The following is a 25,082-nucleotide window of genomic DNA, read 5'->3' on the forward strand; positions in this document are numbered from 1 at the left end:
CCCAGCTTATTTTGTGTTTATAGTTGATGAAAATTTGAGACCTGAACTTGCTGAACTCGTGAAGTTGATGACTTTTAGAGTGAGTGTTACACCTCCTGGGAAGGTGTCTGACCATCATGGCTACACCTGGAAGTCAAAAGGAGGATTTAAAAGGCCATTTAGGCATGCCAAGTGTTTTGACCAATGAGTCTTTCATCTGCAGTTGCTGGTTGTAGTTAGAGCTGAAGCTATGGTGTGAAGATCTGAGTTCAGATGTTTTGATGTCTGGGTAACCAGTCAGCCCTGTTGAGTCTGGTTAGTCCAGGTGGCACAAATGAGAACTTGAACCCTCCCCAAACTGCTTGTATACAGGGATATGCAGACAGTGGGTGGACCTATATTTACATCTCAACTTGTCCTTCACTGAGTATACAGCCTTGCTGTTCCCCTTGCTCTCTAATGGAGAGGACAGCTCGTGTCTGACCTTCTTCATGAGGATTCTGCAGTTGGTTTGCTTTTGCTGGGTTACAGGATCCTTGTTAGCCAGCTCCATGGGCTCAAGCAAGTCTTGACTCTGTGGATTTTGATTCTGTAAGGGAAATCTGCAGACACTGAAAGCAGTCTGCTTGGAATCAAATAGTTTGAGCAAGACTGAAATCCTTTAAAAGGCTTTATTTGTCTGCTATCATAGAGCTAATCCTTGTAATTTAGAATAGGTGTTGCTGAAGTATTGCATCAGTGCTCAGATTAGATGAAGTAGACATTCCTGTGTACTGAGTCAAAAAACTCTTTTTAGCTACTTCAGGTCATTTTCTGCTGAGATTGAGAGTATGACAAATAGTCAGATGGTTTATGTGAACACTGGACATTTCTAGAACATTTTCAGGTTATCCAGAAAGAGATGAAATGCTCCATCTTTCTGTGATCTCTTACTTGAAGATGATGTATAATCTCTCTAGAGAATTCTGTGCTGATTAACCCTTGTTGTCTTTTAAAATCAAATATTCACACAAATGGCTTTTCATTGTTGTTTTGTGGTCCTGTACTACTGTGCAGAGGAACGCCCAAAACTGCAGTAATGGGAGGATCTCAGTCCTTGCTGTTCCTAACTGGTATGTCCCAGAGGTTGGGGAATAAACCTCAGACTGTTAAATCTCAGACTGTTCTGAGGTTTATGGACAGATAAAAAAAAAAAAAAAAAAGTTGCCTCTAGCAAAAATAAATTGAAATAAAGATGATGGATATACTGTAGCCTGAATGTTTATCTTACTGGTGCAGTGTTTTCTGGATAAAAAGCCACAAAGTTTGAGGGAAGGAATTTATATTTTTCTTCTCTCCATTTGGTTATTGTAACCAAACACTGGATTATTTTTTGTTAATAAATGTTTTAGCTGATGCAAACAAATCTCTACTGTTATTGCTGAACAGCAGTATGAATGTAACCTGATTTCAGTTTGGTGGGTTTGCCATTGGGCTTTATTGCAGTTGCTCTGCTGCATTTTCCCTTAGCCTTAGACTGGGACTTGGAGAACACAGGACAGCCTTGGAAGCTCTAATTCCTGTTTTGCATGGGAAGTGCCATAGCTTGTTTACTTTGTTTTGTTTACCAGTCCTCATTCAGTGAAACTGAAAATACCAAAACCTTCTTGTCTAACTTCCTTTTCTGGTAACAAGGATGAAGAAACTGATAGCATTTTCTTCTCCAGTTTCTGCTGCTGCTCAAAAAACTTGCTTGCCCTCTAGCCCTTCTTCTAACCACTTTATAACCATTAAAAAAAGTAAAATCAATATAGTGCTGCATGACATGGTAATTTCAGATGTTCAGAGGGGATTTTAGTCTCTTTTTTTACTCTTTTTTTCCCCTCTCCCAAATTTCATTTTAATAAAGTGAGTGACAGATATTTGAAGTAGCTGATTACTTGGATTTTTCAAAGCAACTCTATTTCATGCTGCGTGGACATGACTGATATTATAAGCAGGCAGGTGTCTAAATTTGCCTTGATATCTTTTTGTGGACTTACTCAAACTTACCATAGATTCAGCAAGCGGAGATTTAGTGTCACAGGAGCTTCTTGGTACCATTCAGACTTCTTACAGGATTTACTTACAGGATGCTATTTGTATTTAGTGTATTACTGCAGTTTAAATGTTTATCTGCTCAAAGATGAATAGCTCTGAAACAGAGTCACTGAAGGAAGCTGTTCAGCTATAGAGAACAGAGTTGTAGCATGTAAATTGCAGTATTTTTTTGTGAAAACACTTTTTTATGTATTAAGATTATAATTAAATTGAATGTGGAAGGGCCCTGCAACTCCTCTGTAACTGCTCTATGATTCCTGATGGTCCCTTCAGTGTATCACAGTGGCAGGTGGAGGGACATCTTAGATTCACACTGCATGATATGGATTCCAAGAGCATATAGTAACTAGGGTAACATGCTTTTGCTGGAATAAAGGGGGGGAGGGCGGGGGGGAATGCTTTTTCATCCTGCCAGAACATTTACAGTATTTTAGATTTTATTTTCCATCTATGTAGCAGGGTGAAACTGAGCTTAAAATGTCAGCATAAAACCTGAGGTATCCCCATGGAGACGCTGCACACTTTCGTGGCATCTGGGTGACTTAAGCTGAAGTGTGAATGGAGGCTGGACACTTTCTCACACTTTTGGGGAAGGATTTATCCCTCACTACTTGATGATACCTTTTCCAAGAGAAGACAGAAAAATATGATAGTATATGTGCAGCTGATAATAGCTGGTATTGTCAGTAACTGCTCATCCAGTGCTTATTTGCAGACCCATTCAAGGTCCAGTGAGGTTTCAGCAGCCTGTGAACTGAGCTACAACAAAGTGTCAAGAGCTCATTGCTTGTGGTCACTAGGCTGCTCAAGAGCAGTTTTCTTCTTCCCCATGATGCTGGTGCAGTTTTAATCCTGCCACCTCGAGTCAGTGCTGCCATTTTTCTGAGCTGGAGCTTCTTAGTCTTATTAACTGGTGGAATAACATCTATTACAAAAACAAATCCTCCTTTTCTTCCTGTTTTAATCAGCTAAATTGACTGTGTAATTAAATGAGTTGCACTGTGTAGAGGAACACAAAGATTGTCTGTGTAGAGAAGCAAACTTTTTAATTTTAGCCAGCAAAATGACAGACCTACAGATGAAACTTCTGTAAGTAGAGCCCTTCTCTCTTTAGCCCTAGAGAGAGAAGGAAAGAGGTTCCTCAAAAATGAAGAGCCACTCTGAAAAGGTTTTTCCACAGTATGTGTGGATGTTACTTTGGTGATGCTTTAAGCTGGGAATAGACTTCACATCGTGAATGTGGAATTTAAAAGTATAATTATTGTTTGCTTCATTAATTTTGACTAATGCAGAGATAAAAATGATTAATTGGGAGACAGCATAATTAGTGGAATGTGGCATCTGACTACTTAAATATAAGTCTGTGAGAAGCATAACTTCTTGTGAAATGTTCTGGCTTGTGTCAGAATCTGAAATATTAGAACCATTTTACTGTTTAAATTGATACTGCAAATCAGTTCTGTGCAAACTTCCACCATCTACTACTAATGAAGATGTACAACACAGGAAATCTGAAATTATGTCTGAAATTATGTTAGACTTTCAGATAATGTAAAAAATTTTTTTTTTTTTTAATTTATGTTGCTGGGGAAAATGATTTTTATGTGTCCTCCTGATGTATGGCGTGGGGAAATTGAAGAGGAAATTTATTGTAGAGAACTGTTGTATTCAGCCTTGCTGAAAGATGGTCTTGCTTGCATGTTTAGCAACCTGTCATGGTTAAAAGAAGTATGAGTAGAGTCAGTTGCAGAAGAGGTATTTTAGTTTCCAAAAGCCTTTGGGGACTTCAAACATAATATACTTCGAAAGTACAAGGGAGCACAGTGTTTTCAGCTAAATTTGCTTAAAAATCGTAATCAACACCTGAAAAGGTGCTAGTGTGGATTAGCTGACTTCATTTAGTTTGAGGGTAAAACCCCTACAATAATGCTGCTTTTACTTGCCAATACAGCAGCTGATTTGCAGCAAATTTTATTAAGACATAAAGGCTAGGACTAGTACTGGGAAAGGTCATGGATTTCAAGGGGAGTGTGGGAGTTAGGGGCTGCAGATAAAACAGATTACATGCTATGGCAGGATCAGTTCTAGCCACACTAGGAGTTCCAGGAAGTTTAATCTTTGGTGGAAGACTGTAAAATAATTTGAGTAGTAGAAAACTTCCCATGTTTTTCCACGAAGACCACATCTTTGTCATTTCTTGTCTGCTGGTTTATAATGTGTTACAGAAACAAGGCTTTCTCCATCTCCTTGAACAGTGAGAATGCAAATCTTCTTTGATCACCACTTGAACAGCTGTTTGTAGGGCTGATATTTCTTAAATCATCATTAGTATTTACATCTCTTTAAAGGCAAAATGTATAGGTGAATGACCACTTCATAATGGTCATAATGCTGCTCTTTCATAGCAGTGAGGAAAGAGAAAAATAGTAATAAACTAGTGAAAAGGCCAGATGCCACCTACACCCTTGAGAAGGAGAACAAAGGATGACTTAAGTTTAGACATAAGGCATTAGCTGTTGCACAAGTCAGACCAATCTTTGTGCTGGCAAACCCCAAATTATACCCAGTCCAGGTCTTTACATTTAAGTCATTTAAGAGCTACCATAAGTGTTTTGCATTGTGGTGAGAGAGTTCTGGGCAGGAGGATGGCTTGTGTGTTGGGTTTTTTTTCCTTTAAGGAAAGGACCATTGTTCAAAATGAGGCTTACCCTTTTTAGTGTCTTGTCACAAATTAGTAAATATAGTTTTTTCTGGCTTTGCAACTGATTATGGTAACCTTCAGCAAATTATCTTCTGGCTTGTGCTTGCACACACTTGGTAAGATGGAATTACAGTAGATCTCTGCCAGTTCTCGTCGCTCCACTTTGTAACTCTTGTGGGAACATTCGTAAGACTTAATAGCAAGGTGATGACAGGAGCATTCAAGCTGCAGCTTCCAGGTGGGTTAGTTGTAGGCTTAGCTGATGGAGATGATTTCATTTTAAGATGTACTTATTTATGTGAAACACATACAAAAAATAATTGTAGATCAAGACTAAATCAAATAAAACACAACTTGATGATTATGTTCCTTTTCTGTTTTATTGCTGGTTTATTCTGAGTTCTGTTCTCTCAGTGCTTTAACAAATATCTGTTAGCAAGGCTGTGTTATTAAAAATAAACTAATAGACATTTTGCAATAACTGTTTAATATTAGCTGAGTTCCTGTCAGCCCTTCAGTCATTTGCTGATTAAAAGCAAGTTAGGAATACATAGAATACATAGAATACATAGAATAAACCAGGTTGGAAGAGACCTTCAAGATCATCGCGTCCAACCCATCAACCAATCCAACTCCGCCCAAGCAACTAACCCACAGCACCAAGTACCCCGTCAAGTCTTCTCCTAAAAACCTCCAGTGATGGTGACTCCACCACCTCCCCAGGCAGCCCATTCCAATGTGCAATCACTCTTTCTGTATAGAACTTTTTTCTAACATCCAGCCTGTATCTCCCCTGGCGCAGCCTGAGAGTGATTTAAATTCTTTGCAATATATATTAGAGTCTTAAATCCTAATATCATGTTTTGTCATAAGCTTTCTATGTAGAATATTCCTTAGCAGGGCTGCTTTGGTTTCCCTGCTCTTGCTTTGACTTCCTTGGGGATCATTTTAAGATTGCTTCAAGAGGTTTTTTTCAGTAGCAGTTAATTATACTAACTTCCAAAGTGACCATTATTCACAAGTGACTGTACAGTGTCGCAGAGGGGATGTTGCAGAACTGCAAGCATTCTGCTGTAGTGAAACTTGTTTTTTTTTCAGTAAGATGAGAGTTCAGTCATGTTTATTTAAGAAAGTTAAACCCTTACTTTCGTATCTTCCACCTACTACTCCTCGTGAACTAAAACGCCAACAGGTTCTACTCTGAAGAAATGTTGGTTATTAAGGAGGAGGGTTGGAGAGTGCTTGTGTTTTGCTGTCGGAATGGAGTGTTTTTGGTGCAGAGCATAGTGGATTATACTGATCTTTCACAGGTAGTTTTACTCCACCCTCATCTGCTTTTTGGTTTTTTTTTTTGTCTCAATAGAGGAAAAATTTCAATTAAGCCAAATCTTCCTTTGTTTTTTTTTTCTGTATATCTTTACTTGAAAACACCTACAAAACCAGATATGCTAAACTTGAAAACCTATTAAAGACATAAGAAAAATATCAGTCTGATACTGCTTTTAGCTTACTGCTGCTTGAGGGTACTGTGTAGTAGAATAGTACCAGCAATGTTAAAAAGCAGACTGACTTCAGGTGGTAAAGATACCTGAGAGGGTTAACCTGAAATGACTGCTTGTGGGTGGGTTGTTTCTTTCTCCACAAATATACTCTCAGGTAAGGCAGCAGAAAGTAGTTGATGTCACAAAACCAGTGCAGTAGTTACATTAAAAATGTAAGTTGAATGTTGTATAGCAGGGTTACTGCTGTGTTCAGAATATCAGCAGTAAGAAAATGCAGCTTTTGTGGTGGATATTACAGTAGCTCAGTCTAAACTCAAACTGAATCCCTAGACTAAACTATTGACACCTTGGATTGGGTAGGATCCATGAGTAGTAATCAGTGGTAAAGACAAAAGAGCTGCAGCTCATTTCCAGGTTCAGTGCTCTGCCAGGCGATATGGGGAGGAAGATTAAAACAATTGAAGGAACTTTTTTTTTTCAGTCCTTAGGGAAAAAAAGAATAGGCCAACACACTTGATCATATCTGCTGTTCCTGGCATTTTAACACTTTTCAGGGTGCAAGGAAACCACAGAATGATTGAGATGGAAAGGAGCCTCTGGAGGTCATCTTGTCTAACCCCCTTGCTCCACCAGGGCGTCACAGAACTAGTTGCCCAGGACCATGTCCAGATTGCTTTTCAGTATCTCCAAGGCTGATGACTTCATGGCCTCCCTATGCTAGTGTTCAGTCACCATGATGGTGACATAAGTGTTTCCTGCTGTTCAGAGGGAATCTCCAGTGCCCATTGCTTCAGGTTTTGTCACTGTGCACCACCAAAAAGAGCCTGGCTCTGTCCTCTTAGTACTCTCCAATCAGGTACTTATATCTATTGATAAGGTTCCCCTAAGCTTTTTCTTCCCCAGTCTGGACAGTCTCAGTGATCTTTCTGTTGGTGTCACAAAAAGCTGGAGGCCCACTCAAGTCTCCCAAGTCAGGTCTGGTAGCATGTGTGCTCTGACGTGCTTAGGTTAAGAAATGGAATTGGCTGATTTCTGGCTGTGAGCATGGCATAGCAGCTGACACCTTGCTTGAGAGAGCATGTGTAAGGATGTAAGTCTGTGAAGGAGAGTGGCTTGATGTGCCTTGAATATTTGATGGAGAGATACATTTTTCAGGTTTTGAGGATGCAGGTGAATTCTGCCTATATTAAATCTTGAATTTTTACACTCCTATCAATGAAAATGTTCTTGTCAACTCCTGACATGCTAGGTGTATCAAGTCCCTAAGATACCCTGAATGATAAGAGAACACTAAAAAAACCAAACACGTAAAATCTCCATCCTGTAAGTAGATAGTGCCAAAGAGTTACAGAAATCTAAACTCTAATTGTAGAGTGATTTGATTTCATTGTTTCTTAAGTAATAAGCTCAAAATATGGTACTTCAGGCCCCATTTCTAATAATTTCTTTAAATAAGGTGCTTTTCCTGCACCATTTGGTGAATACCAGTAAGAATTCTTACTCCAGGGCATAACAGTGATGTTACGGGAGCTGCGTCCTCTGAGGCTGTTTGTTCAAATCCTCTTGTTTATTATTAGCTGGAATGCAGGGCTGTGGGCTGCACTGGAGAACACGAGCATGGTGCCTGCGTGACACTTCTTGCTAACAAATGGCATCTTTGTTAGAGTGTCTGCAGCCCCTGTTACTGTAGAGGGGCCATGTCTTGATAAAGAAAGAGCATGTCAAGTGGCTCAGTTATGTGGAGCAAATGCTGCAAGTGGAGGAGGAGAACTTTCACTCATTCATTTTTGAGAAACTGATTTAGAATATGGTCTAGAAACAAACTGATTTGCTTCATGAAGACTAAACCGGAGCTTTACAAGGACTGGGCAGAAAATCACAATCCAAAGACTGGTAAAATGTTGTTTTATTTTATGTACTGGTCTTTAATTGTTTGTGTCATGTGTTGTTTTACTTCTCTCTAATTCCAGATTAGCAATAGCTCTGAGTTTTAAACACTTAACACCATTAAGATAGATAATTTTGTAATAATTTTTAATGGTGGAAGAAATGTATCTCAGTTAACTTCTGCAAATACTGTTTTCCTGAGGAGGAAGTGTTGTTATATAAAAGGGGTTACTTTCCTAACTGACTGTTTCACTTTATGTTAAAACTGTTCTTCTCTGTGTGAAGAGAAAAATAGCCTAAGAAATGATGCTTAATCTTTTGTTCTGAGCAGGTTTCATAAATACATGCAGGTATTTACCAAGATTTCTGCTTTTGAATGTCGTCTATCCACAATAAAATACTATTAAGTGCACGTCATAGCTTTTATTTCATTGTTTATGGGAATGGACTGAAAGGAAAATAAACAGACTGGCTATTAAAGGGACTTTCTGATATGACCAGAGACTTACAAAATGTTTTGTTTATTGCTCTGCTTTGTGCTTTGAATGTGTAGATGTGTAGCAGCTGGTGGTAGTGCCTGCAGACAGGAATTTGTGCCAGTGCAGCTCTTTGTGCAGTGGAATGTGTAATGTACAAACAAGCAAGAATTTGAGTTGAAGTAATGGAAAACAAATTAACATGTTCAAGTCTTTTAGGGTTTTTAGGCTGCTTCACTGTTGAGATGTTGGTGATGGGTCAAAAAACACAAAAAGGGAGAAGTCTCCTTTTCAGAATTTGGGATAAGATTACACAAGATGCTGCTAGTGTACTGACTGTCAGCCACACAGAAAGAAGAGGTATTGCTTCTAGGAGTGTAGATTAACAGCTGGCTGAAATAACCAGTCAGCGTTCCCAGGTGGCCAAGGTGGCCCTGTACTGGGCTTTGGTGAGGCCACACCTCAAATACTGTGTTTAGTTTTGGGCCACTCACTTTACGAAAGACAGGCAAATGTGGGAGGTTTTTAAGAGCAAAAAGGGTTGGCAAAGGGTCTAGTGCACAAGTCTTATGAGGAGCAGCTGAAGGAATTGGGGTTCTTTAGGCTGAAGAAGAGGCAGCTGAAAGGAAACCTTATTGCTCTCTACAGCTACCTAAAACTCTCTACTACTACTGGCTACTCAGTGAATTATTGCTTGTTACCTGGTTGACAACCCACAAGGGTTGTCAAGCATGTCTGGTGAAGTGGTTGAATCAGCATTCCTGGAGCTGTTTAAAATATGCACAGATAAGACTTTTAGGGACATGGTTTAGTGTTGGACTTGGCAGTGTTAGGTTTGTGGTTGGCTTGATGGTATTTAAAGATCTTTTCTGAATTAAATGAATCTGATTCTACTCAAATTTATATAGCACATCTGGAAGAGGTGCTTTCCTGTGCTGCACTATAATGTACTCTCTACCTATACACTCCTTCCAGATGTGTAAAGAACATGTTGAAGCCCTCAGTGGTACTCATTTTGAGCTAGTTCCTGGCTGTTGTTACCTTTGCCAGGTGAGGTACTGTATCTAAATAAGCATCTGGGCCATTTCAGGGAGATTATCACTAGTGAGTTTAAGTTACTGCAAAGGTCATTCCGTAAGTTGCATGAGTACTTTTGCATGGACTAGAGAGTCATGTACAGTGGAGTTCAGATGAAAATCACTTCAAAAAATGCTGTGTTTTACTGAACAGGATTAGAAGCACTGCAGGGTTAGGCAGAGTTCACCTGGGTAAACCTCCAGGAACAGAAGCTTTTCTTGTGGATCAGACCAGCATTTTACTGTCTTAAGACAATTTCTCACACAGCAGCAGCTCAGTTCTGTCGGGCTGTGCAATGAAAGCTAGGTGTAGCTATGGGCTGTTGGTGTTAGTCACTTAGACCAGGAGCAGCAGAGCTGCTTCCTGGCTGTCAAGCTGTGCAGCTGTGCCATGGCTGCTGGAAATGCCAGGAATAGTGATGCTAGTTCCCCCTTCTTTACTTTGGAAAAATGAGTTACTGCTGGGGCTGCAAGAAGGATCTTCAATGTTTAGTTTACCAATTTAAATTAATACAAAAAGATGTTACTGACGACTGTTTTGTGTGTGTGTGTCTTTTGCTTTGCTCCTCACTTCAAAAAACATATTTTAGGTGGGTGATAGAGGGACCTTGGATCAAAGGTTCTCTGGTGTCTGATGCCTACATCTACAGCTACCATTTCTCTCTGTGAAACAGAAGGGAGAAGGTGACAGAAAGAGAAGAGTAAGGCAGGATTATTTCTTCTTTAGTTGGACCAGATTTGTCAAACTGCAGTGATGCATCAGTACCCAGTTTTGTGCAAAAATGGCTGTCCTTGAGAAAATGTTTACTGATAGAATTTCATTTTCACATCTACTTGTAGTGCACAGCTGTATTCTCTCTTCAATAGTGTTTGTTTTCACTTGTATTTGTGGGTTTGGCATTAAATATGTCATTTATGGCAAGTGGTCCCTTCCATTTAGACTGGCATTCATTGCAAGAGCAGGTTGCAATGCAGGACACTATTATTTTTTTGTTTGCATTTGACTATTAATGTTATTAGTTCCTCCTTGCCTTAATTTACTGCACTTGCCTTTCTTCCTTAGGACTGAAAGAATCTAGAATTCTGGAATAATAAACTGTTTGCCCCAATGTTCTTTGTAAGCTGCAAGATTTGCAAAGATTTGCAACTGTTTAGTAGGAGCTGGGAGTTTCCACTTAGTAAAGTTTATTTAAGAAGACTGTCAGTTTCACCATAACGTTTTTCAATTCTTATATCCACTGACTGAACTGGACAGGGAATTAAAAAATCTGAACAACCTCCAGCTTTAAAAACAAGGGGTTTGTTTTAAATGTATTTATGATATACAAAGAGACCACCTAATAATGAATCGCAGTATTATACTCAGAATTCATCTGGAAATTAGCTATGGCTAAGTCATACTGGTGCCTCAAGATGACATACTTCCTCTCTCAGAAAATAAATACTGAACACTAATTAGACTTGTGTCCTTGTGTAAGACTAGGTGTGTTTTTTTTTCCTCTGTCACTTAGATTTCTTACATACCATTACCACTTCCTGAAGAAATTGTCTTTTCCAATTCTTTGATGACTGGAGGAGCTCTTAATAGAGTGTCAAAGGAAGGCAGCATGTAATAGAATAGAACAAACCGGGTTGGAAGAGACCTTCAAGATCGTGTCCAACCTATCATCCAACACCACCTAATAAACTAAATCATGCAACCAACACCCTATCAAGTCTCCTCCTGAACACCTCCAGTGATGGCGGCTCCACCACCTCCCTGGGCAGCCCATTCCAATGGGCAATCACTCTCTCTGTGTAAAACTTCCTCCTAACCTCCAGCCTAAACCTCCCCTGGTGCAGCCTGAGACTGTGTCCTCTTGTTCTGGTGCTGGTTGCCTGGGAGAAGAGACCAACCTCTGCCTGTCTACAACCTCCCTTCAGGTAGTTGTAGAGAGCAATAAGGTCACGCCTGAGTCTCCTCTTCTCCAGGCTATGCAACCCCAGCTCCCTCAGTCTCTCCTCATAGGGCTTGTGTTCCAAGCCCCTCACCAACTTTGTTGCCCTTCTCTGGTCATACTCCAGCAAGTCAACATCCTTCCTAAACTGAGGGGCCCAGAACTGGACACAGTACATGATGCCAGACAGTGCTTTCCTCTTGCTTAGCCAGGATGATGGCAGTCCATGGATGTCTAATTTAGCAGGCTTGACTATTTGGCAGTTTAAAATCAGGGAGTAGCAAAATGAGACCAATTCCAGTACCATCCTTAAGTATCCTTTTGAAAGTTTAAATCCAGCAGTTTACTAGTCTGACAAGTAAGACAATCTGATTTCAAAGTAGAATAGAATAGAATTAACCAGGTTGGAAAAGACCTTTGAGATCGAGTCCAACCTATCACCCAACACCATCTTATCACCTAAACCATGGCACCAAGTGCCTCATTGTGGTAGGTTGAGAGAGGGCTTAGCTCTCCCTCCTCCACAGAGTAAGAAACCACAACTAGCCCAGTCGAAAGAGCAAGCTATATATTTACAAGCATATATGGAAAGCAGGTTATATATAACACAATATATACAGGTATTTACAATATATACACAGAAATATACAACAAAGGGAAATAACACAACAAAAATCCCTCCCCAAGGGAGGGATCCCCTCCTTGCAACCCCCTCTCTCCCTCCCTCCCTCCCTTTTTCCCCAAAAAGGGGTTAGAGAGAAAGAAAGGCAAGTTACTAAGGAAAAGAGTTGTTAGTAAGCTTCAAAAGCCCATGCAGGATTAGTTTTTGCTTATCTGAAGGCCAACTCCAGCAGTTCGCAGAAGAAGCAGGCAGGGAGAACAGGCTGAAACTCCCCCCAACTCCCCAAGCTGAACTGAACTGAGGTAAAAACAATTCCAACTGCTCTACAATCTAAAGCTGAATTTTTGTTTATCCACCAATGAAATTCGTTTAGAATATCAGAATGTTTTGGTTCTAGTACCGAAAACATTTAGCCAGTGTCTCAGCACTGCTTGTTCTTAAAGGCACAGTGTCAAACGGTCACACTCATCCAGTCTCCTTCCAAACATCTCCAGTGATGGTGACTCCACCACCTCCCCGGGCAGCCCATTCCAATGGCCAATAACTCTTTCTGTGAACAACTTCCTAACATCCAACCTAAACCTCCCCTGGTGCAGCTTGAGACTGTCTCTTCTTGATCTGTTGGTGGTTTCCTGGGAGAAGAGGCCAACCCCCACCTGGCTACCAGAGCCTTCCCCACATCCACCAGGTGGTTCACCTGATCATAGAAGGAGATCAGGTTGGTCAGGCAGCACCTGCCCTTCCTAAATCCATGCTGGCTGGGCCTGATCCCCTGGCCCTCCTGTAAGTGCTGTGTGATTGCACTCAAGATGACCTGTTCCATAATCTTGCCTGATACTGAGGTCAGCCTGACAGGTCTGGAATTCCCTGGCTCATCCAACTGGCCCTTCTTGTGGATGGGTATCACGTTGGTCAGTTTCCAGTCATCTGGGACCTCTCCAGTGAGCCAGGACTATTGAAAAATGATGGAGAGCTGCTTGGCCAGCTCATCTGCCAGCTCTCTCAGTACCATAGGATGGATCCCATCTGGTCCCATGGGGATCCAAGTGGCTGAGCAGGTCTCTAACTACTTCCTCCTGGATTACAGTGGAACTACACTGCTCCCTGACTCCAACTGCCAACTCAGGAGACCAGTTGTCCAGAAGATGACGTTTCCTGCTATTAAAAATTGAGGCAAAGAAGGTGTTAAGTGCCTCTGCCTTTTCCTCATCTTTAGTTAAAATACTCCCCTCCATGTCCATTAAGGAGTGGAGGTTAGCAGAGAAGCAGTAATCTGGTGGTTGTATCAGTACTTTTTCATGTAACTGCAGATTGGGATTTTCTATTTAGTTTTTCTGCCTGTATCAATGCCTCAGGTCCTGTGCATGCTGCTTTTCAAAACCTGTGAACTTGTAGAATTTGTAAATACAGAAAACAAGTTAGCATGATGGAGTCATAAGGGGAAAGCACTCTCTAGGGGGCGAATGTTGTGTGTCAGACTAACTATTCAGAAACGTTTATTCCTGGATTTTCTTCCTATGATTTTTCAAAAGCTATGTGTGTCATATTGCTCCATTGGCAGGATTGTCGTACCTTGTACACCTGCCCAATTTTTGGGGAGCCTTAAATGCAGCCTTTAGCATGCCATTATTGGCAGATTTTATCACCAACTTGTTGATAACGTATTTTCTCAGTTTTTAGTCAAAACCAGTTCTCTGTACCAGTTAAATGACTGTGTACTAGTATCGGCTTTATCTGAGATTGCGTAGTTTCCTGTGTGACGTGGTGTTGGTCATCTGTAATGTTAATTTTTAATTAGAAACCTGAATCATACTTGTTTCACATCTTTAACTGCTTTCAGTGAGATAAGATTTACTGAATAAAACTGGTAAGATTTTAAAATACCAGTTGTTTGTCTTCAGTTCTGTACTGCTCTATTTTTATGCCTAGGAAGGTATTTCATGAAGAATTTGTCTTGTGCTCACATTTAGCTATTACTTTATCAGGAATCATTGTGTAATTTTTAACTTGGAGATATTTAAGTAATTCCTCTTGGAAGAAAAATAACATTTTATGCTTATCTGCCAAAATATAACCTCTTGTCCCTATTTCAAGCTGTTTTCAGAGTTCAATGTGGGTGGATTAATGTAACAAGAAACTATCTCAGTGCAGCTTGAAGGTTAAGATGATTCTGGTAGAGAGTGAAGAGGATTACTTTAAAGGCAATGAATATGATAATTTCCACGCTAGATGTAATTGAATTGTCATGAGGAATAGAACATACCAAACTTGGATTCATGTGTTACTTATGCAGAGGATGGGAAGGTAAAACTGTGGTCACCTTCTCAGCATGTCAGGACTCGCCTTCTGGTGCAAATACAGTTTTGCATTCTTGTAAGCAACTTTTGCCATTTATTCCATCTGTGTTATTGAGGTGATGTTCATTTCCTTTTGAGTGCACTTTTATTTAAATGTAATAATCTATTTTAAAAAAAATTCTGTTAATGAAAAAGGTATTGACTGCTCTGTATTGCAGTGTTGACTGCTTGTTATTCAGGCACACTTTCAAATCAATTCTAATCTCTTTTTTACTGGGAAGATAGTGATAGAATATTTTTTTGTCACCATTTCTTGAAGCCCAGCAGCAGTTGTACTTTACACAAGCTTTTCTCTGACATTTCTCCATTGGAGATATGAAGATTAAGATTACTGAGTACTTGAATTCTCTGAAGGAATGTCAGCTTCTGAAGCAAGCATAAAGTTCACTTGTAAAAAACCCTTGCAGTAAGAACAGGTCTCTTTGTGAATTAGAAAAGAAAATGCAATTCATATTTTTTTTACTATGGTTCCTTTACCTTCTCACTTTAAAAGTTACACTGGGCTTCATCCACTGTTTTGTGTCAGTGTAGATATGTTAGCTTTAGTGGATGTTGCCATTTTAGTAGGCCTAGGATGTCCACTAGTAAAGGATAAAAAGCACATTGTTGTAATTGTGTTGGGGAGTGTGTGGTGCTGAATGCATGCAGAATAGCGTAGCATTGAGTATGTGCCTTTCTGCTTCCTCTTTAAGTTGGAGAGAGGTGGCTTCCATGGGTGGACTGTTTGCTGGATAAGGAATTGGCTAGGTGATTGCATCCAGAGGATAGTGGTCAATGGCTTGATATCCCGATGAAGATGGGTGAGAAGGGATGTACTGGGACCAGTGTTGATTAATATCTTCTTCAGTGACAGAGACAGTGGGATTGAGTGGACCCTCAGCAAGTTTGCAGATGACACCAAGGTGACGTCAATATGCCAGAGGGAATATGTCATCTAGGGGGACCTGGACAAGCTGGAGAAGTGGGCCTGGGTACACTTCATGAGGTTCATGAACCTTGTGAGTATCATAAGGTGCATCTGGGTTAGGGCAGTCTCCATTATAAATATAGGCTGGGAGTTGATGTGATAGAGAATAGAATAGAATTAACCAGCTTGGAAAAGACCTTTGAGATCATTAAGTCCAACGTATCACACAGTACCATCTTATCAACTAAACCATAGCACCAAGTACCTCGTCCAGTCTCCTCTTAAATACTTCTAGTGACAGTGACTCCACTACCTCCCTGGGCAGCCCATTCCAATGGCCAATCACTTTCTGTGAAGAGGTTTTTGCTAACATCCAGCCTAAACCTCCCCTGGTACAGCTTGAGACTCTGCCCTTTTGTTCTGGTGCTGGTTGCCTGAGAGAAGAGACCAGCCCCCACCTGTCTACAACCTCCCTTCAGGTAGTTGTAGAGAACAATAATGTCTCCCCTGAGCCTCTTCTTCTCCAGGCTAAGCAACCCCAGCTCCCTCAGCCTCTCCTCCTCAGCTTTGTTTCCCTTCTCTGGACATGTTCCAGCAACTCAACATCTTTCCTAAGCTGAGGGGCCCAGAGCTGGACACAGTACTCAAGGTGTGGCCTGAGCAGAGCTGAGTACAGGGGCAGAATGACTTCCCTGCTACTGCTGGCCTCACTATTAAAAAGAAACCACAAAACCAAACAGCAAAGTGAAGCCTCAAAAATTCATCGAGACTTGTACTTGTTCCTCTCTATAGAAATCTTTAGTAAAAGGTGAAAGATTTATATGATCTGAAGAGAAACCCGAGAGAGCAGCTCTGTGGAAAAGGACTTGGGGGTACTGGTGGATGAAAAGCTGAGCATGAGCCAACAAGGTGCACTTGCAGCCCAGAAGGCAAATCACATCCTGGGCTGCTTCAGAAGAAAGATGGGCTGCAGACTGAGACAGGGGATTCTGCCACTCTGTTCTGGTGAGACCTCACCTGGAGTACTGTGTTAAGCTCTGGGGCCCTCAACACAAGAAGGACATGGACCTGATGGAGCAGGTCCAGAGGAGAGCAAATAAAAACGGATCGGAGCTCTGAAGCACCTCTCTTAATGTAGACAGACTGAGAGCCATGCAGTACTTCTTCACTGGTACTTCATCAGTGTTCTAATCCCTCTCTACAAATCTTGTAAACAGTTCACACTTGGATTTTAAACCAGTTATGTGTATTTCATCTTTTTTAGACTCTGTGAATGTTTGTGCAATTGGCAACTAGTTACTTTACTGCTTTCTTCAGTCTTTCAGTTAGTGGGCTGTGGGGTATTATTTTTTTAACATTATTAAATATCTGCTTCTTTGGTGGAAAATTTGGAACATTCTAAACTCAGTAATTGGGATACCATCCAATAATTGTTTTAATCTGAACAGTATTCAAGACACGCACCAAGGTCATATTTTGCTTTGGTACAATTGTTTTGCCAATTCTCCATGTAAGTAGTCTCTCTGAAGTTTATTTTCCATGTATTTAGGTTCAACTCTTTGTTCACAAGAGATAGAATCTGAACAGTGTTATTTTAATTCTCCACAGGTGCAGATGCTGAGCAGGATGCTGCTATCAAGCTTGCCCAAGAACGAGCAGAGATAGTTGCCAAGTATGACAGAGTAAGTGGATTTGATAATAAATTAAAAGACATTTTCTAATTAATTATATTAATATGTCTGTTTAAAAAAAGAATCATCATTCCTGCTAGTTTTTAAACTAGTACTTATCTGATGGTTTCATGATACACCAGCCTCTGGCTGAATTAAATTCCTTCCACAGATAATATTGTGGGTAATGACAACTCATTTTTAAGGTGCTTGGCAAGTTGCTTTGAGGTTATTTTAAGGTAGTGTAATGCATTAGAATTAATGAAGATGGGATGTTTCAGGATGTGCAGTATATCTATGAGATCAGAAGGACTCTTCTTCTAATTTAACTTTTTTGTTAATAGAAATATCTAAAGCATTACAGAGAACTTAAAAGATGAGTGAACTGCATTGCAAGGAATCTCTTGCTGTGAGGAATTGAAGAAGTACCCTGGTTGTATCCCTTTTTTTAGGCCTTTGTCAAGTAAAAGCCTGGTACAGAGTATGTGTAGAATGCCTGCACCATATTCATGTATCCTTGTAACACTTAAATACTTCTTAAGTGTCATTGGAGTACTGAGCAGCAGATACGTTTGTAGAGTTCACGAGGCGTTTTACATGCTAGACTTCATGGTGGTTTGCACAGTGAGCATTTCACTGAGTGGCTGTGGATTTTTTAGTAAGAACAAACACTTGCATGTGTGTGGTTGGTTGACTCTCTCTGGATGCCAGGTGCCCACTAAAGCTGCTTTATCACTCTCCTCCTCAGCTGGACAGGGGAGAGAAAATATAATGAAAGGCTCATGGGCAGGACAGGGAGAAATTGTGATGATTAGGGGACTGGATCATCTCTCTTAGGAGGAGGAGCTAAGAGACCTGGGGCTGTTTGTCCTGGGAAAAAGACAGCTAAGAGGGGATCTTACAAATGCATGTAAGTATCTAAAGGGTGGAGGTCATGAAGATGGCGCTGGGGCTCTACTTAGTGGCCAACGATGGGAAAAGGGGTAATGGGTACAAACTAGAACACAGGTTTCACTTGAGCTTAGGGAGAAAAAACTTTACTTTGAGGGTGCTGTAACACTGGAACAGGCTGCCTAGAGAGGCTGTGGAGTGTCCTTCTATGGAGACTTTCAAAACCAGTTTTTTTTGCAGGGGTTTGGACTACATGATCTCTAGAGATCCCTTTACAATCCCTACCATTCTGTGATTCTGTCACTCACTAACTACTGTCACTGGCAAAACAGGCTTGACTTGGAGAATCTAGTTCAATTTATTACCAATCAAATCAGAGTAAGATAATAAAAACTAAAAACATCTCCCTACCCTTTCTTCCTGGGCTCAACTTCACTCCTTATTTTCTGTCTCCTCCCCTGCAGCAGTGCAGGGGGACAAAAGAAGAGGGTTTTAATCAGTTAATCGCACACTGTCTCAGCTGCTCTTTCCAGCTCAGGGGCAGGACTCGGTGCACTCTTCTCCTGCTCCAGTGTTGGATCCCTTTCATGTGAGACAGTTCTCAGTGAACATCTCCAATGCAAGTCCTTACCACAGGCTGCACTTCTTCATGAATTGGCTCCAGCATGAGTCTCTTCCATGGAGTGTAGTCCTTCAGAAACAGACTGCTACAATGTGGGTTCCCCGCAGGGTCACAAGTTCTGACAGCAAACGTGCTCTGACATGGGCTCTTCTGTCCATGGGTCCACAAGTCCTGCCAGGAGCCTGCTCCCGTGTGGGCTTCCTACAGCCTCCTTTGGCCATCCACCTGCTCCAGCATGGAGTCCTCCATGGGCTGAATGGACTATATTTGCTCTGTTATTAACCTTGAGCTGCAGGGGGACAGCTTTTCTCATCATGGTCTTCACCCCAGGGGAATCTCAGCTCTGGCATCTAGAGCACTTCCTTCTCCCTCTTCCCTCACTGACGGTGGTGCCTCCAGAGTTGTTTCTGTCTCATTCTCCTGTCAAACTCCTGTCTTCTGGCTGCTGCTGTGCAGAGGTTGTTTTTTCCTCTTTCGTAAATGCGTTATCACAGATGTGCTTCCACCATCACTGTTCGCCTTGGCCAGTGGCAGGTCTGTATTGAAGCTGGCTGGCACTGTGTGTCAGGTATAGGGAGAAGCTTCTAGCAGCTTCTCAAAGAAGCCAGCGCTGTAGTCCCACTGCTACCAAAACCTTGTCTTGTGAAATCAATACATTCGGTGTTCTGAGTGATGGTCTTTGTACCCAGTAACCTGTGCATAGACCATAGTGGTAGAATATATAGCTGAAATACACTTAAATTTCTGCAGGTCTTACGAAAATTGGTGCTTGGAATGGAGGGGAAGAACATGGATGAATGTACTGAGGGAAAACTCAGTGCATAATTCTGTTTGATAGGTGTTGGAAGTCAGCATGGATGTTATCTCAAGACTGTCCACAGTATATGGTGTTGTCAAATGATGGTTCAGAAAAGATGGACTATGGAAATACAGCCAGTAGGAGGCACTCTGTGAAGACCTTGATGGACTGTTGCGGAGGTTAGCAGCAGGTCTTAGTTTATAACAAGTCTCTGGTTGAAATCAGTGGTTGAAATTTATTCTTTGTATGGCAGTGACCAAAAGAGATGTCTTGTCATGGAAATATTGTTTGTAGCCTTGGAAAGATGTGCTCTGATCTCTGTTTTCTTGGTCAGTTTAGGACTAGTGCTCTCCTGCGTCTCCTCTACCCTTCTACCAGTGTGTCCCAAAGATTGTGCTCTGAGTATTAGAATTCTGTCTTTTGTGTCTCAGCTTATTGGTCACAAAACATAATTTGTAACTTTTTCCTTTCCCTTTAGGGCCGGGAGGGTGCGCAGATCGAACCATGGGAAGATGCTGACTATCGTCTTTATAAAGTCACGGATAGATTTGGGTTTCTACAGTAAGTAGCAAGCTTGAAAAGAAACTAAGATTACACATTTGTTACTGTTACTATTTATGTTTTTTATTGTATTGCCTATTTGATGAAGATATTACTACTTCTGAAAGTGTTTCTCATGTAAGTTTTGGGTAATCTTTCACAGTGCTTCTCAGTTCCAACTGTCTGGGTTTTCAGTTCTGTAACTGTGTCCTGCTTAGATAGTGAAATATTAGTATTTTATTTGGAAATGAAAATTGATAGTCTCACCAAGCTGAATCGACTTGTACATACCAGAACAAGAGGACACAGTCTCAGGCTGTGCCAGGGGAGGTTCAGGCTAGATGTTAGGAAGAAGTTCTATACAGAGAGAGTGATTGCCCATTGGAATGGGCTGCCTGGGGAGGTGGTGGAGTCGCCATCACTGGAGGTTTTCAGGAGAAGACTTGATGGGGTGCTTGGTGCCGTGGGTTAGTTGTTTGGGTGGTGTTGGATTGGTTGATGGGTTGGATGCGATGATCTTGAAGGTCTCTTCCAACCTGGTTTATTCTATGTATTCTATTCTATAGATGTTGAGCTTAAATAACTGATTGATTAATAAACAGACTTGAAGTTCTTGTTCTAGCATAAAGTTGCTACAATGTAGATGTTTTAAAAAATCCTTTTTAAGGTTAATTAATGGTTGTACAACTGTATCCCTGTACCTCCAATATAAGTATTGACTTCATGGCTTTAGTAACCTCACTGAAGCTTCTGCTGATTTAGGACCTGAAGTTGCATTGTAAATTCAAGGCAGTAAAAATTAGAATCTAGATTCACTTACCATATAAGTACCTCCTTTGTAACAAATAATCTAAGTGATAGAATGAGAGGAAATGGCCTGAAATTGTGCCAGCAATGTTTAGGTTGAATATGAGGAAAAAATTCTTTACTGCTAGAGTGGCCAGGCATTGGAACAGGCTGACTAGGGAGGTGGTGCTGTCACTGTCTCTGGAGATGTTAAAAAAACCTTGTGTACATGGTACTTCAGGACATGGTTTACTGGACATGGTGGTGTTAGGTCAAGGGTTGGACTGAGTGATCTTATGACTTTAGCTTCTAACCTTGAATGTTTCACTTTGTGTGCTATTCAGCTGAGAAAGGGCTCTGGTTTAAAACTTCCTATGTCTTGCTCCAGCTCCTCCAGAGAAATTGGTAGCCCTGAATTTTCTGTTCCTTTCTTACAGTCTCCTTGCAACTCACCCACAGAATAAAGGAGTTAGGGAATAAGCTCTTTACAGCAGACAAAGAGGTTGTGAATAGACGTATCGGATTGCTTTAGCCTGACAGCTGTTTAATATCAGAGAAATTGTTAATTACACTCTTACATGTTACTTCTTGGGGCTCCAAATATACATTGCTTTTTTACAAAGGAAGAAAATACTTTAAAAGCTTTCTAGTTTTTTCCAAGCAAAACAATTCTATGATTCTATAATCTTGATGTTTGGTGGTTATGGCTGAATACATGAAGTGCAATTAACATTCAGGAAAATCAGTGATGAATGGAAAACTTACCAATAACTGTACTTCTATAGCATTGGGGGGTGTGTGTGTTTTGTCTTGTGGGAGATTTCCCTTTACCCTTCTGGTTTTGTCATGTTGTTGTTTGTATAAGCTGTCAGTTAAAACAGTCAGCTTCACCTGTAGACTCCCTTTGCTTCAGTAGGGTGAGTTAATTTGCTGTGTGACCTCCAAACAGCTCCATTGTACACAAAGAGCTCTTTGTGCTGGTGAACTACAGCTGCAACACCACATGTCTGGTGGTGTAGCTGCAGTTGTAGGCCTTTACTGGAGAATGGATGTCAGAATTATTTCTTGTGCAAAGTTAATTGAAGCCACTGCTAAGTTCACCACTGACTTCAACAGGAGTTGCATTTGTGCCTTCAAATTTGGATTCTTGATTTTGGTATCCCTTATGAACTCCAGAACTTCGACTGTTGTCAGAGTATGTAGGGAGGCAACTGAGAAAGCTTAGGCCTTCTTGGAATTCAACCTTGCAAGGGAAGTCAAGGATAACAGAAAGAGCTTCTTCAAATACGTTGGAGGAAAAGCTAACATTAGAGGCAATGTAGGTCCTCTACTGAATGAGGTGGGTGCCGTGGTGACAGAGGATACAGAGAAGGTGGTGTTACTAAATACCTTCTTTGTCTCCATCTATGCTGCTGGAGACTGTCCTTAGGGGCCCCAGATCCCTGAGGTGCCAGAGGAAGACATGATGGAGGAGTTTGGCTGGGTTAACGACGACTGGGTTAGGGAACAGTTAAGTAATCTGGACATACATAAATCCATGCTGAGGGAGCTGTTGGATATCATTGCCAGACCACTCTCCACTGTCTTTGATAAGTCATAGCAGACAAGAGAGGTACTTGGGGACTGGAGGACGGCAAACATCTCTCCAATCTTCGAAAAGGGTAGGAAGGAGAACCCAGGTAACTATAGACCTGGGTCAGCCTCATCTCCATCCCTGAGGAAGTAATGGAGCAACGTGGCCTCAGTGCTGTCCTTACGCATATGAAGGACAAGAGGGTTGTTGGGAGCAGTCAACATGGTTTTACCAAGGGGAAGTCATGTTTGACCTCATAGCCTTTTATGAGGACGTAACCAGGTGGATAGATGATGGTAGTAGATGTGGTTTGTCTTGATTTCAGTGAAGCATTTGACTGTCTCCCATGGCATCCTTGCAGCTAAACTGAGGCAGTGTGATCTGGATGATTGGGTAGTGAAGTGGATGGGAGCTGGTTGAAGGAAAGAAGTCAGAGAGTTGGGGTCAATGGGATGGAGTCTTGTTGGAGGCCTGTATCTACTGGAGTCCCTCAGTGGTCGGTACTGGGACCAGTTCTATTCAATATATTCATCAACGACTTGGATGAGGGAACAGAATGCGCTGTCAGCAGGTTTGCTGATGACACAAATCTGGGTGGAGTGGCTGACACACCAGAGGGTTGTGCTGCCATTCAGTGAGACTTAGCCTAGATAGCTGGGCAGGGAGAAATTTAATGAAATTCAACAAGGGCAAGCGTAGAGACTTGTACCTGGGAAAGAACAACCCCATGGATCAGTGTAGGTTGGGAACTGACCTCTTGGAGAGCAGTGAAGGGGGAAAGGACCTGGGGGTCCTAGTGGATTGAAGGTTGACCATGAGCCAGCAATGTGTTCATGTGGCCAGGAAGGCCAGTGCCATTCTTGGGTGTATTAGAAGGGGTGTGGTTAGTGGGTCCAGAGAGGTTCTCCTCCCCCACTACTCTGTCCTGGTATGTTTTTTTCAGCAGAGTAGCTCATAAATTGTGTTTGAGAGGCATGCAGAAATCAGAAAGAGTTAAATTCTCATTATTAACTAAAATGTAGAAACTTGGCCTTACTGATGAGTGCTGCAAGGAGGTAAGGCAGTGGTGGTCGTCATGGTTCATTTAAGCTGTGTCGTAAACCAGTTTCAATTTGGCTAATTTTGTACATAATTTATTGCTGAGTAACGACATTTGGATTGCTGATTTGGATACTCTGTGCATATGTGTGTGTGTGCAAAACATACAACTGTAATGGATGCCTATGGGAAAGGCATCTCTCTTCTCTGCCTCCAGGACAAACTTCCCTTGTTTTTTGCTGTGAGTTATCCTTGGCTCAGCCTGAATTCTGTTGGTGAGGCAACAGGTAGTGCAGGGGTTGAGGTCCTATAGTGGCTTCTTTCTTCTGCTCCTGGTTTCTTGTTTTGTCTAGTACTCCTTGTGTCTTTCTCATATCCTGCTGCCCCAGCATGGGTCTCCTGTGGGCTGCAGTCCCCTCAGAGATGTTTCTCACGGCTCTGGATGTGTGCCTCTGGCATGTTGTGCCTCCTTCTGAGAGTGCATTTCCAGGTGAATCCCCAACATCTCCTTCCATGTGTCTCTTCTGCCTTCCCACACATCTCCTACATTTTTTTCCTGCCTCTGGTAGCTGCCATGCTCTAAAAAAATGTTTTAAGTAGAGACATTCTGGGTTCCTTCAGCTAACTGAAATTTTGTCACTTGATGGCTTGGTTATAGTGGTTTCAGAGCTGGCACAGAGCAGGTTGATAGACCCTTCCCACACAGGTCACCCCTGGAGCCCTCAGCTGCTGAAACCTTTGTAGTTCTGCCTGGTACATGTAGTGATGAGAACTACCCTCTGGATACAGAGTCAAGCACTGGAAACTCACTGGCACACTGGTAACTGAGATGTTGGTGAAGGGAGACAATATTTTCTGGATGTGTTGGTACGAGAAAACTGTCAACATGATGATGGTTACTAGAATGTCTCTTGTATGACCTGGCTGTGTGTTTGCTTCCTTCTCCAAGGCTGAGGATGTATTCCAAGAGAAATGCTTTCAGTGTTCTGTTTTTCAAGGGGGGAAAAAAGGGCCACTTCAGAGTCCAAGGTGTCAAATGACTCTCTGGTTGCAGTTCAATTCTGAGAGCTATGCTTTGAATGCTGAAGTGTCTTCTCACAGCTGAAATTATGCTGCCTATGTGCCACCTAGGCCCAGATGATAGCTGCTTGTCCTTGCCAGTGTAGTATTTCCAGCCCCATTAGGTTAATCTCAGTTTGCAAAGCAGTACAAAAAAGGTGAATTAGCATTGGTTCATCTTGATACTGTTTTATACAGTACTAATTCCATTAGTATTGTTCATCTTAATTAATACAGGCTTGTTTCTGTCAAGTACTATTGGTGGTCTTCAGTGTCACCTGGTATACAGGGAGTAGTGCTTATGAGAAGTTTACTGTTCACTTGGGCTTCTCCTAAACAAATATTATTTAAGTCGGTGAGCTCATTTTAGTCACAACCACAAGAGTCTTAAGAGGACAGACCGTGGTATTTCTCACAGGCACACTGTGATTATTGCAGTCATGTAAAAAAACCAAAAGCAGCATTCCAACCCAGAGAACCTCAGGCATGGCTCTTATTCAATAGAGTTTGTTTTTCAGTAAAAATCGTGAGTGCAGGAACACTGAATGGTGGGGCTGATCTGGAAAATCTAATTTATTTTT

At 41.5% G+C, this 25,082-nt stretch overlaps 1 protein-coding gene and 1 non-coding gene across 5 annotated transcripts in view; one reads left to right on the plus strand and one right to left on the minus strand.

The window, feature by feature from the left end:
* Window positions 1–25,082, plus strand: part of USP6NL (USP6 N-terminal like) — a 134,987-nt gene that overhangs the window by 41,625 nt on the left and 68,280 nt on the right. For 3 of the 4 annotated variants that reach the window (XM_054178501.1, XM_054178502.1, XM_054178499.1), the window contains 2 exons: window positions 17,132–17,205; window positions 19,984–20,066. In XM_054178501.1, coding sequence (XP_054034476.1) covers window positions 17,132–17,205; window positions 19,984–20,066 — 157 coding nt within the window. Of the gene's footprint in view, window positions 1–7,899; window positions 8,155–17,131; window positions 17,206–19,983; window positions 20,067–25,082 lie in introns of those variants that run through there. The other variant, XM_054178500.1, reaches the window with a different exon arrangement.
* LOC128899532 (U5 spliceosomal RNA) lies at window positions 16,255–16,369 on the minus strand. The gene has a single exon (XR_008463126.1). It is a non-coding gene; the product is annotated as a U5 spliceosomal RNA (small nuclear RNA).

This window comes from Dryobates pubescens, chromosome Z (genome assembly GCF_014839835.1).
Source record: "Dryobates pubescens isolate bDryPub1 chromosome Z, bDryPub1.pri, whole genome shotgun sequence".
Classification (NCBI taxonomy): domain Eukaryota; kingdom Metazoa; phylum Chordata; class Aves; order Piciformes; family Picidae; genus Dryobates; species Dryobates pubescens.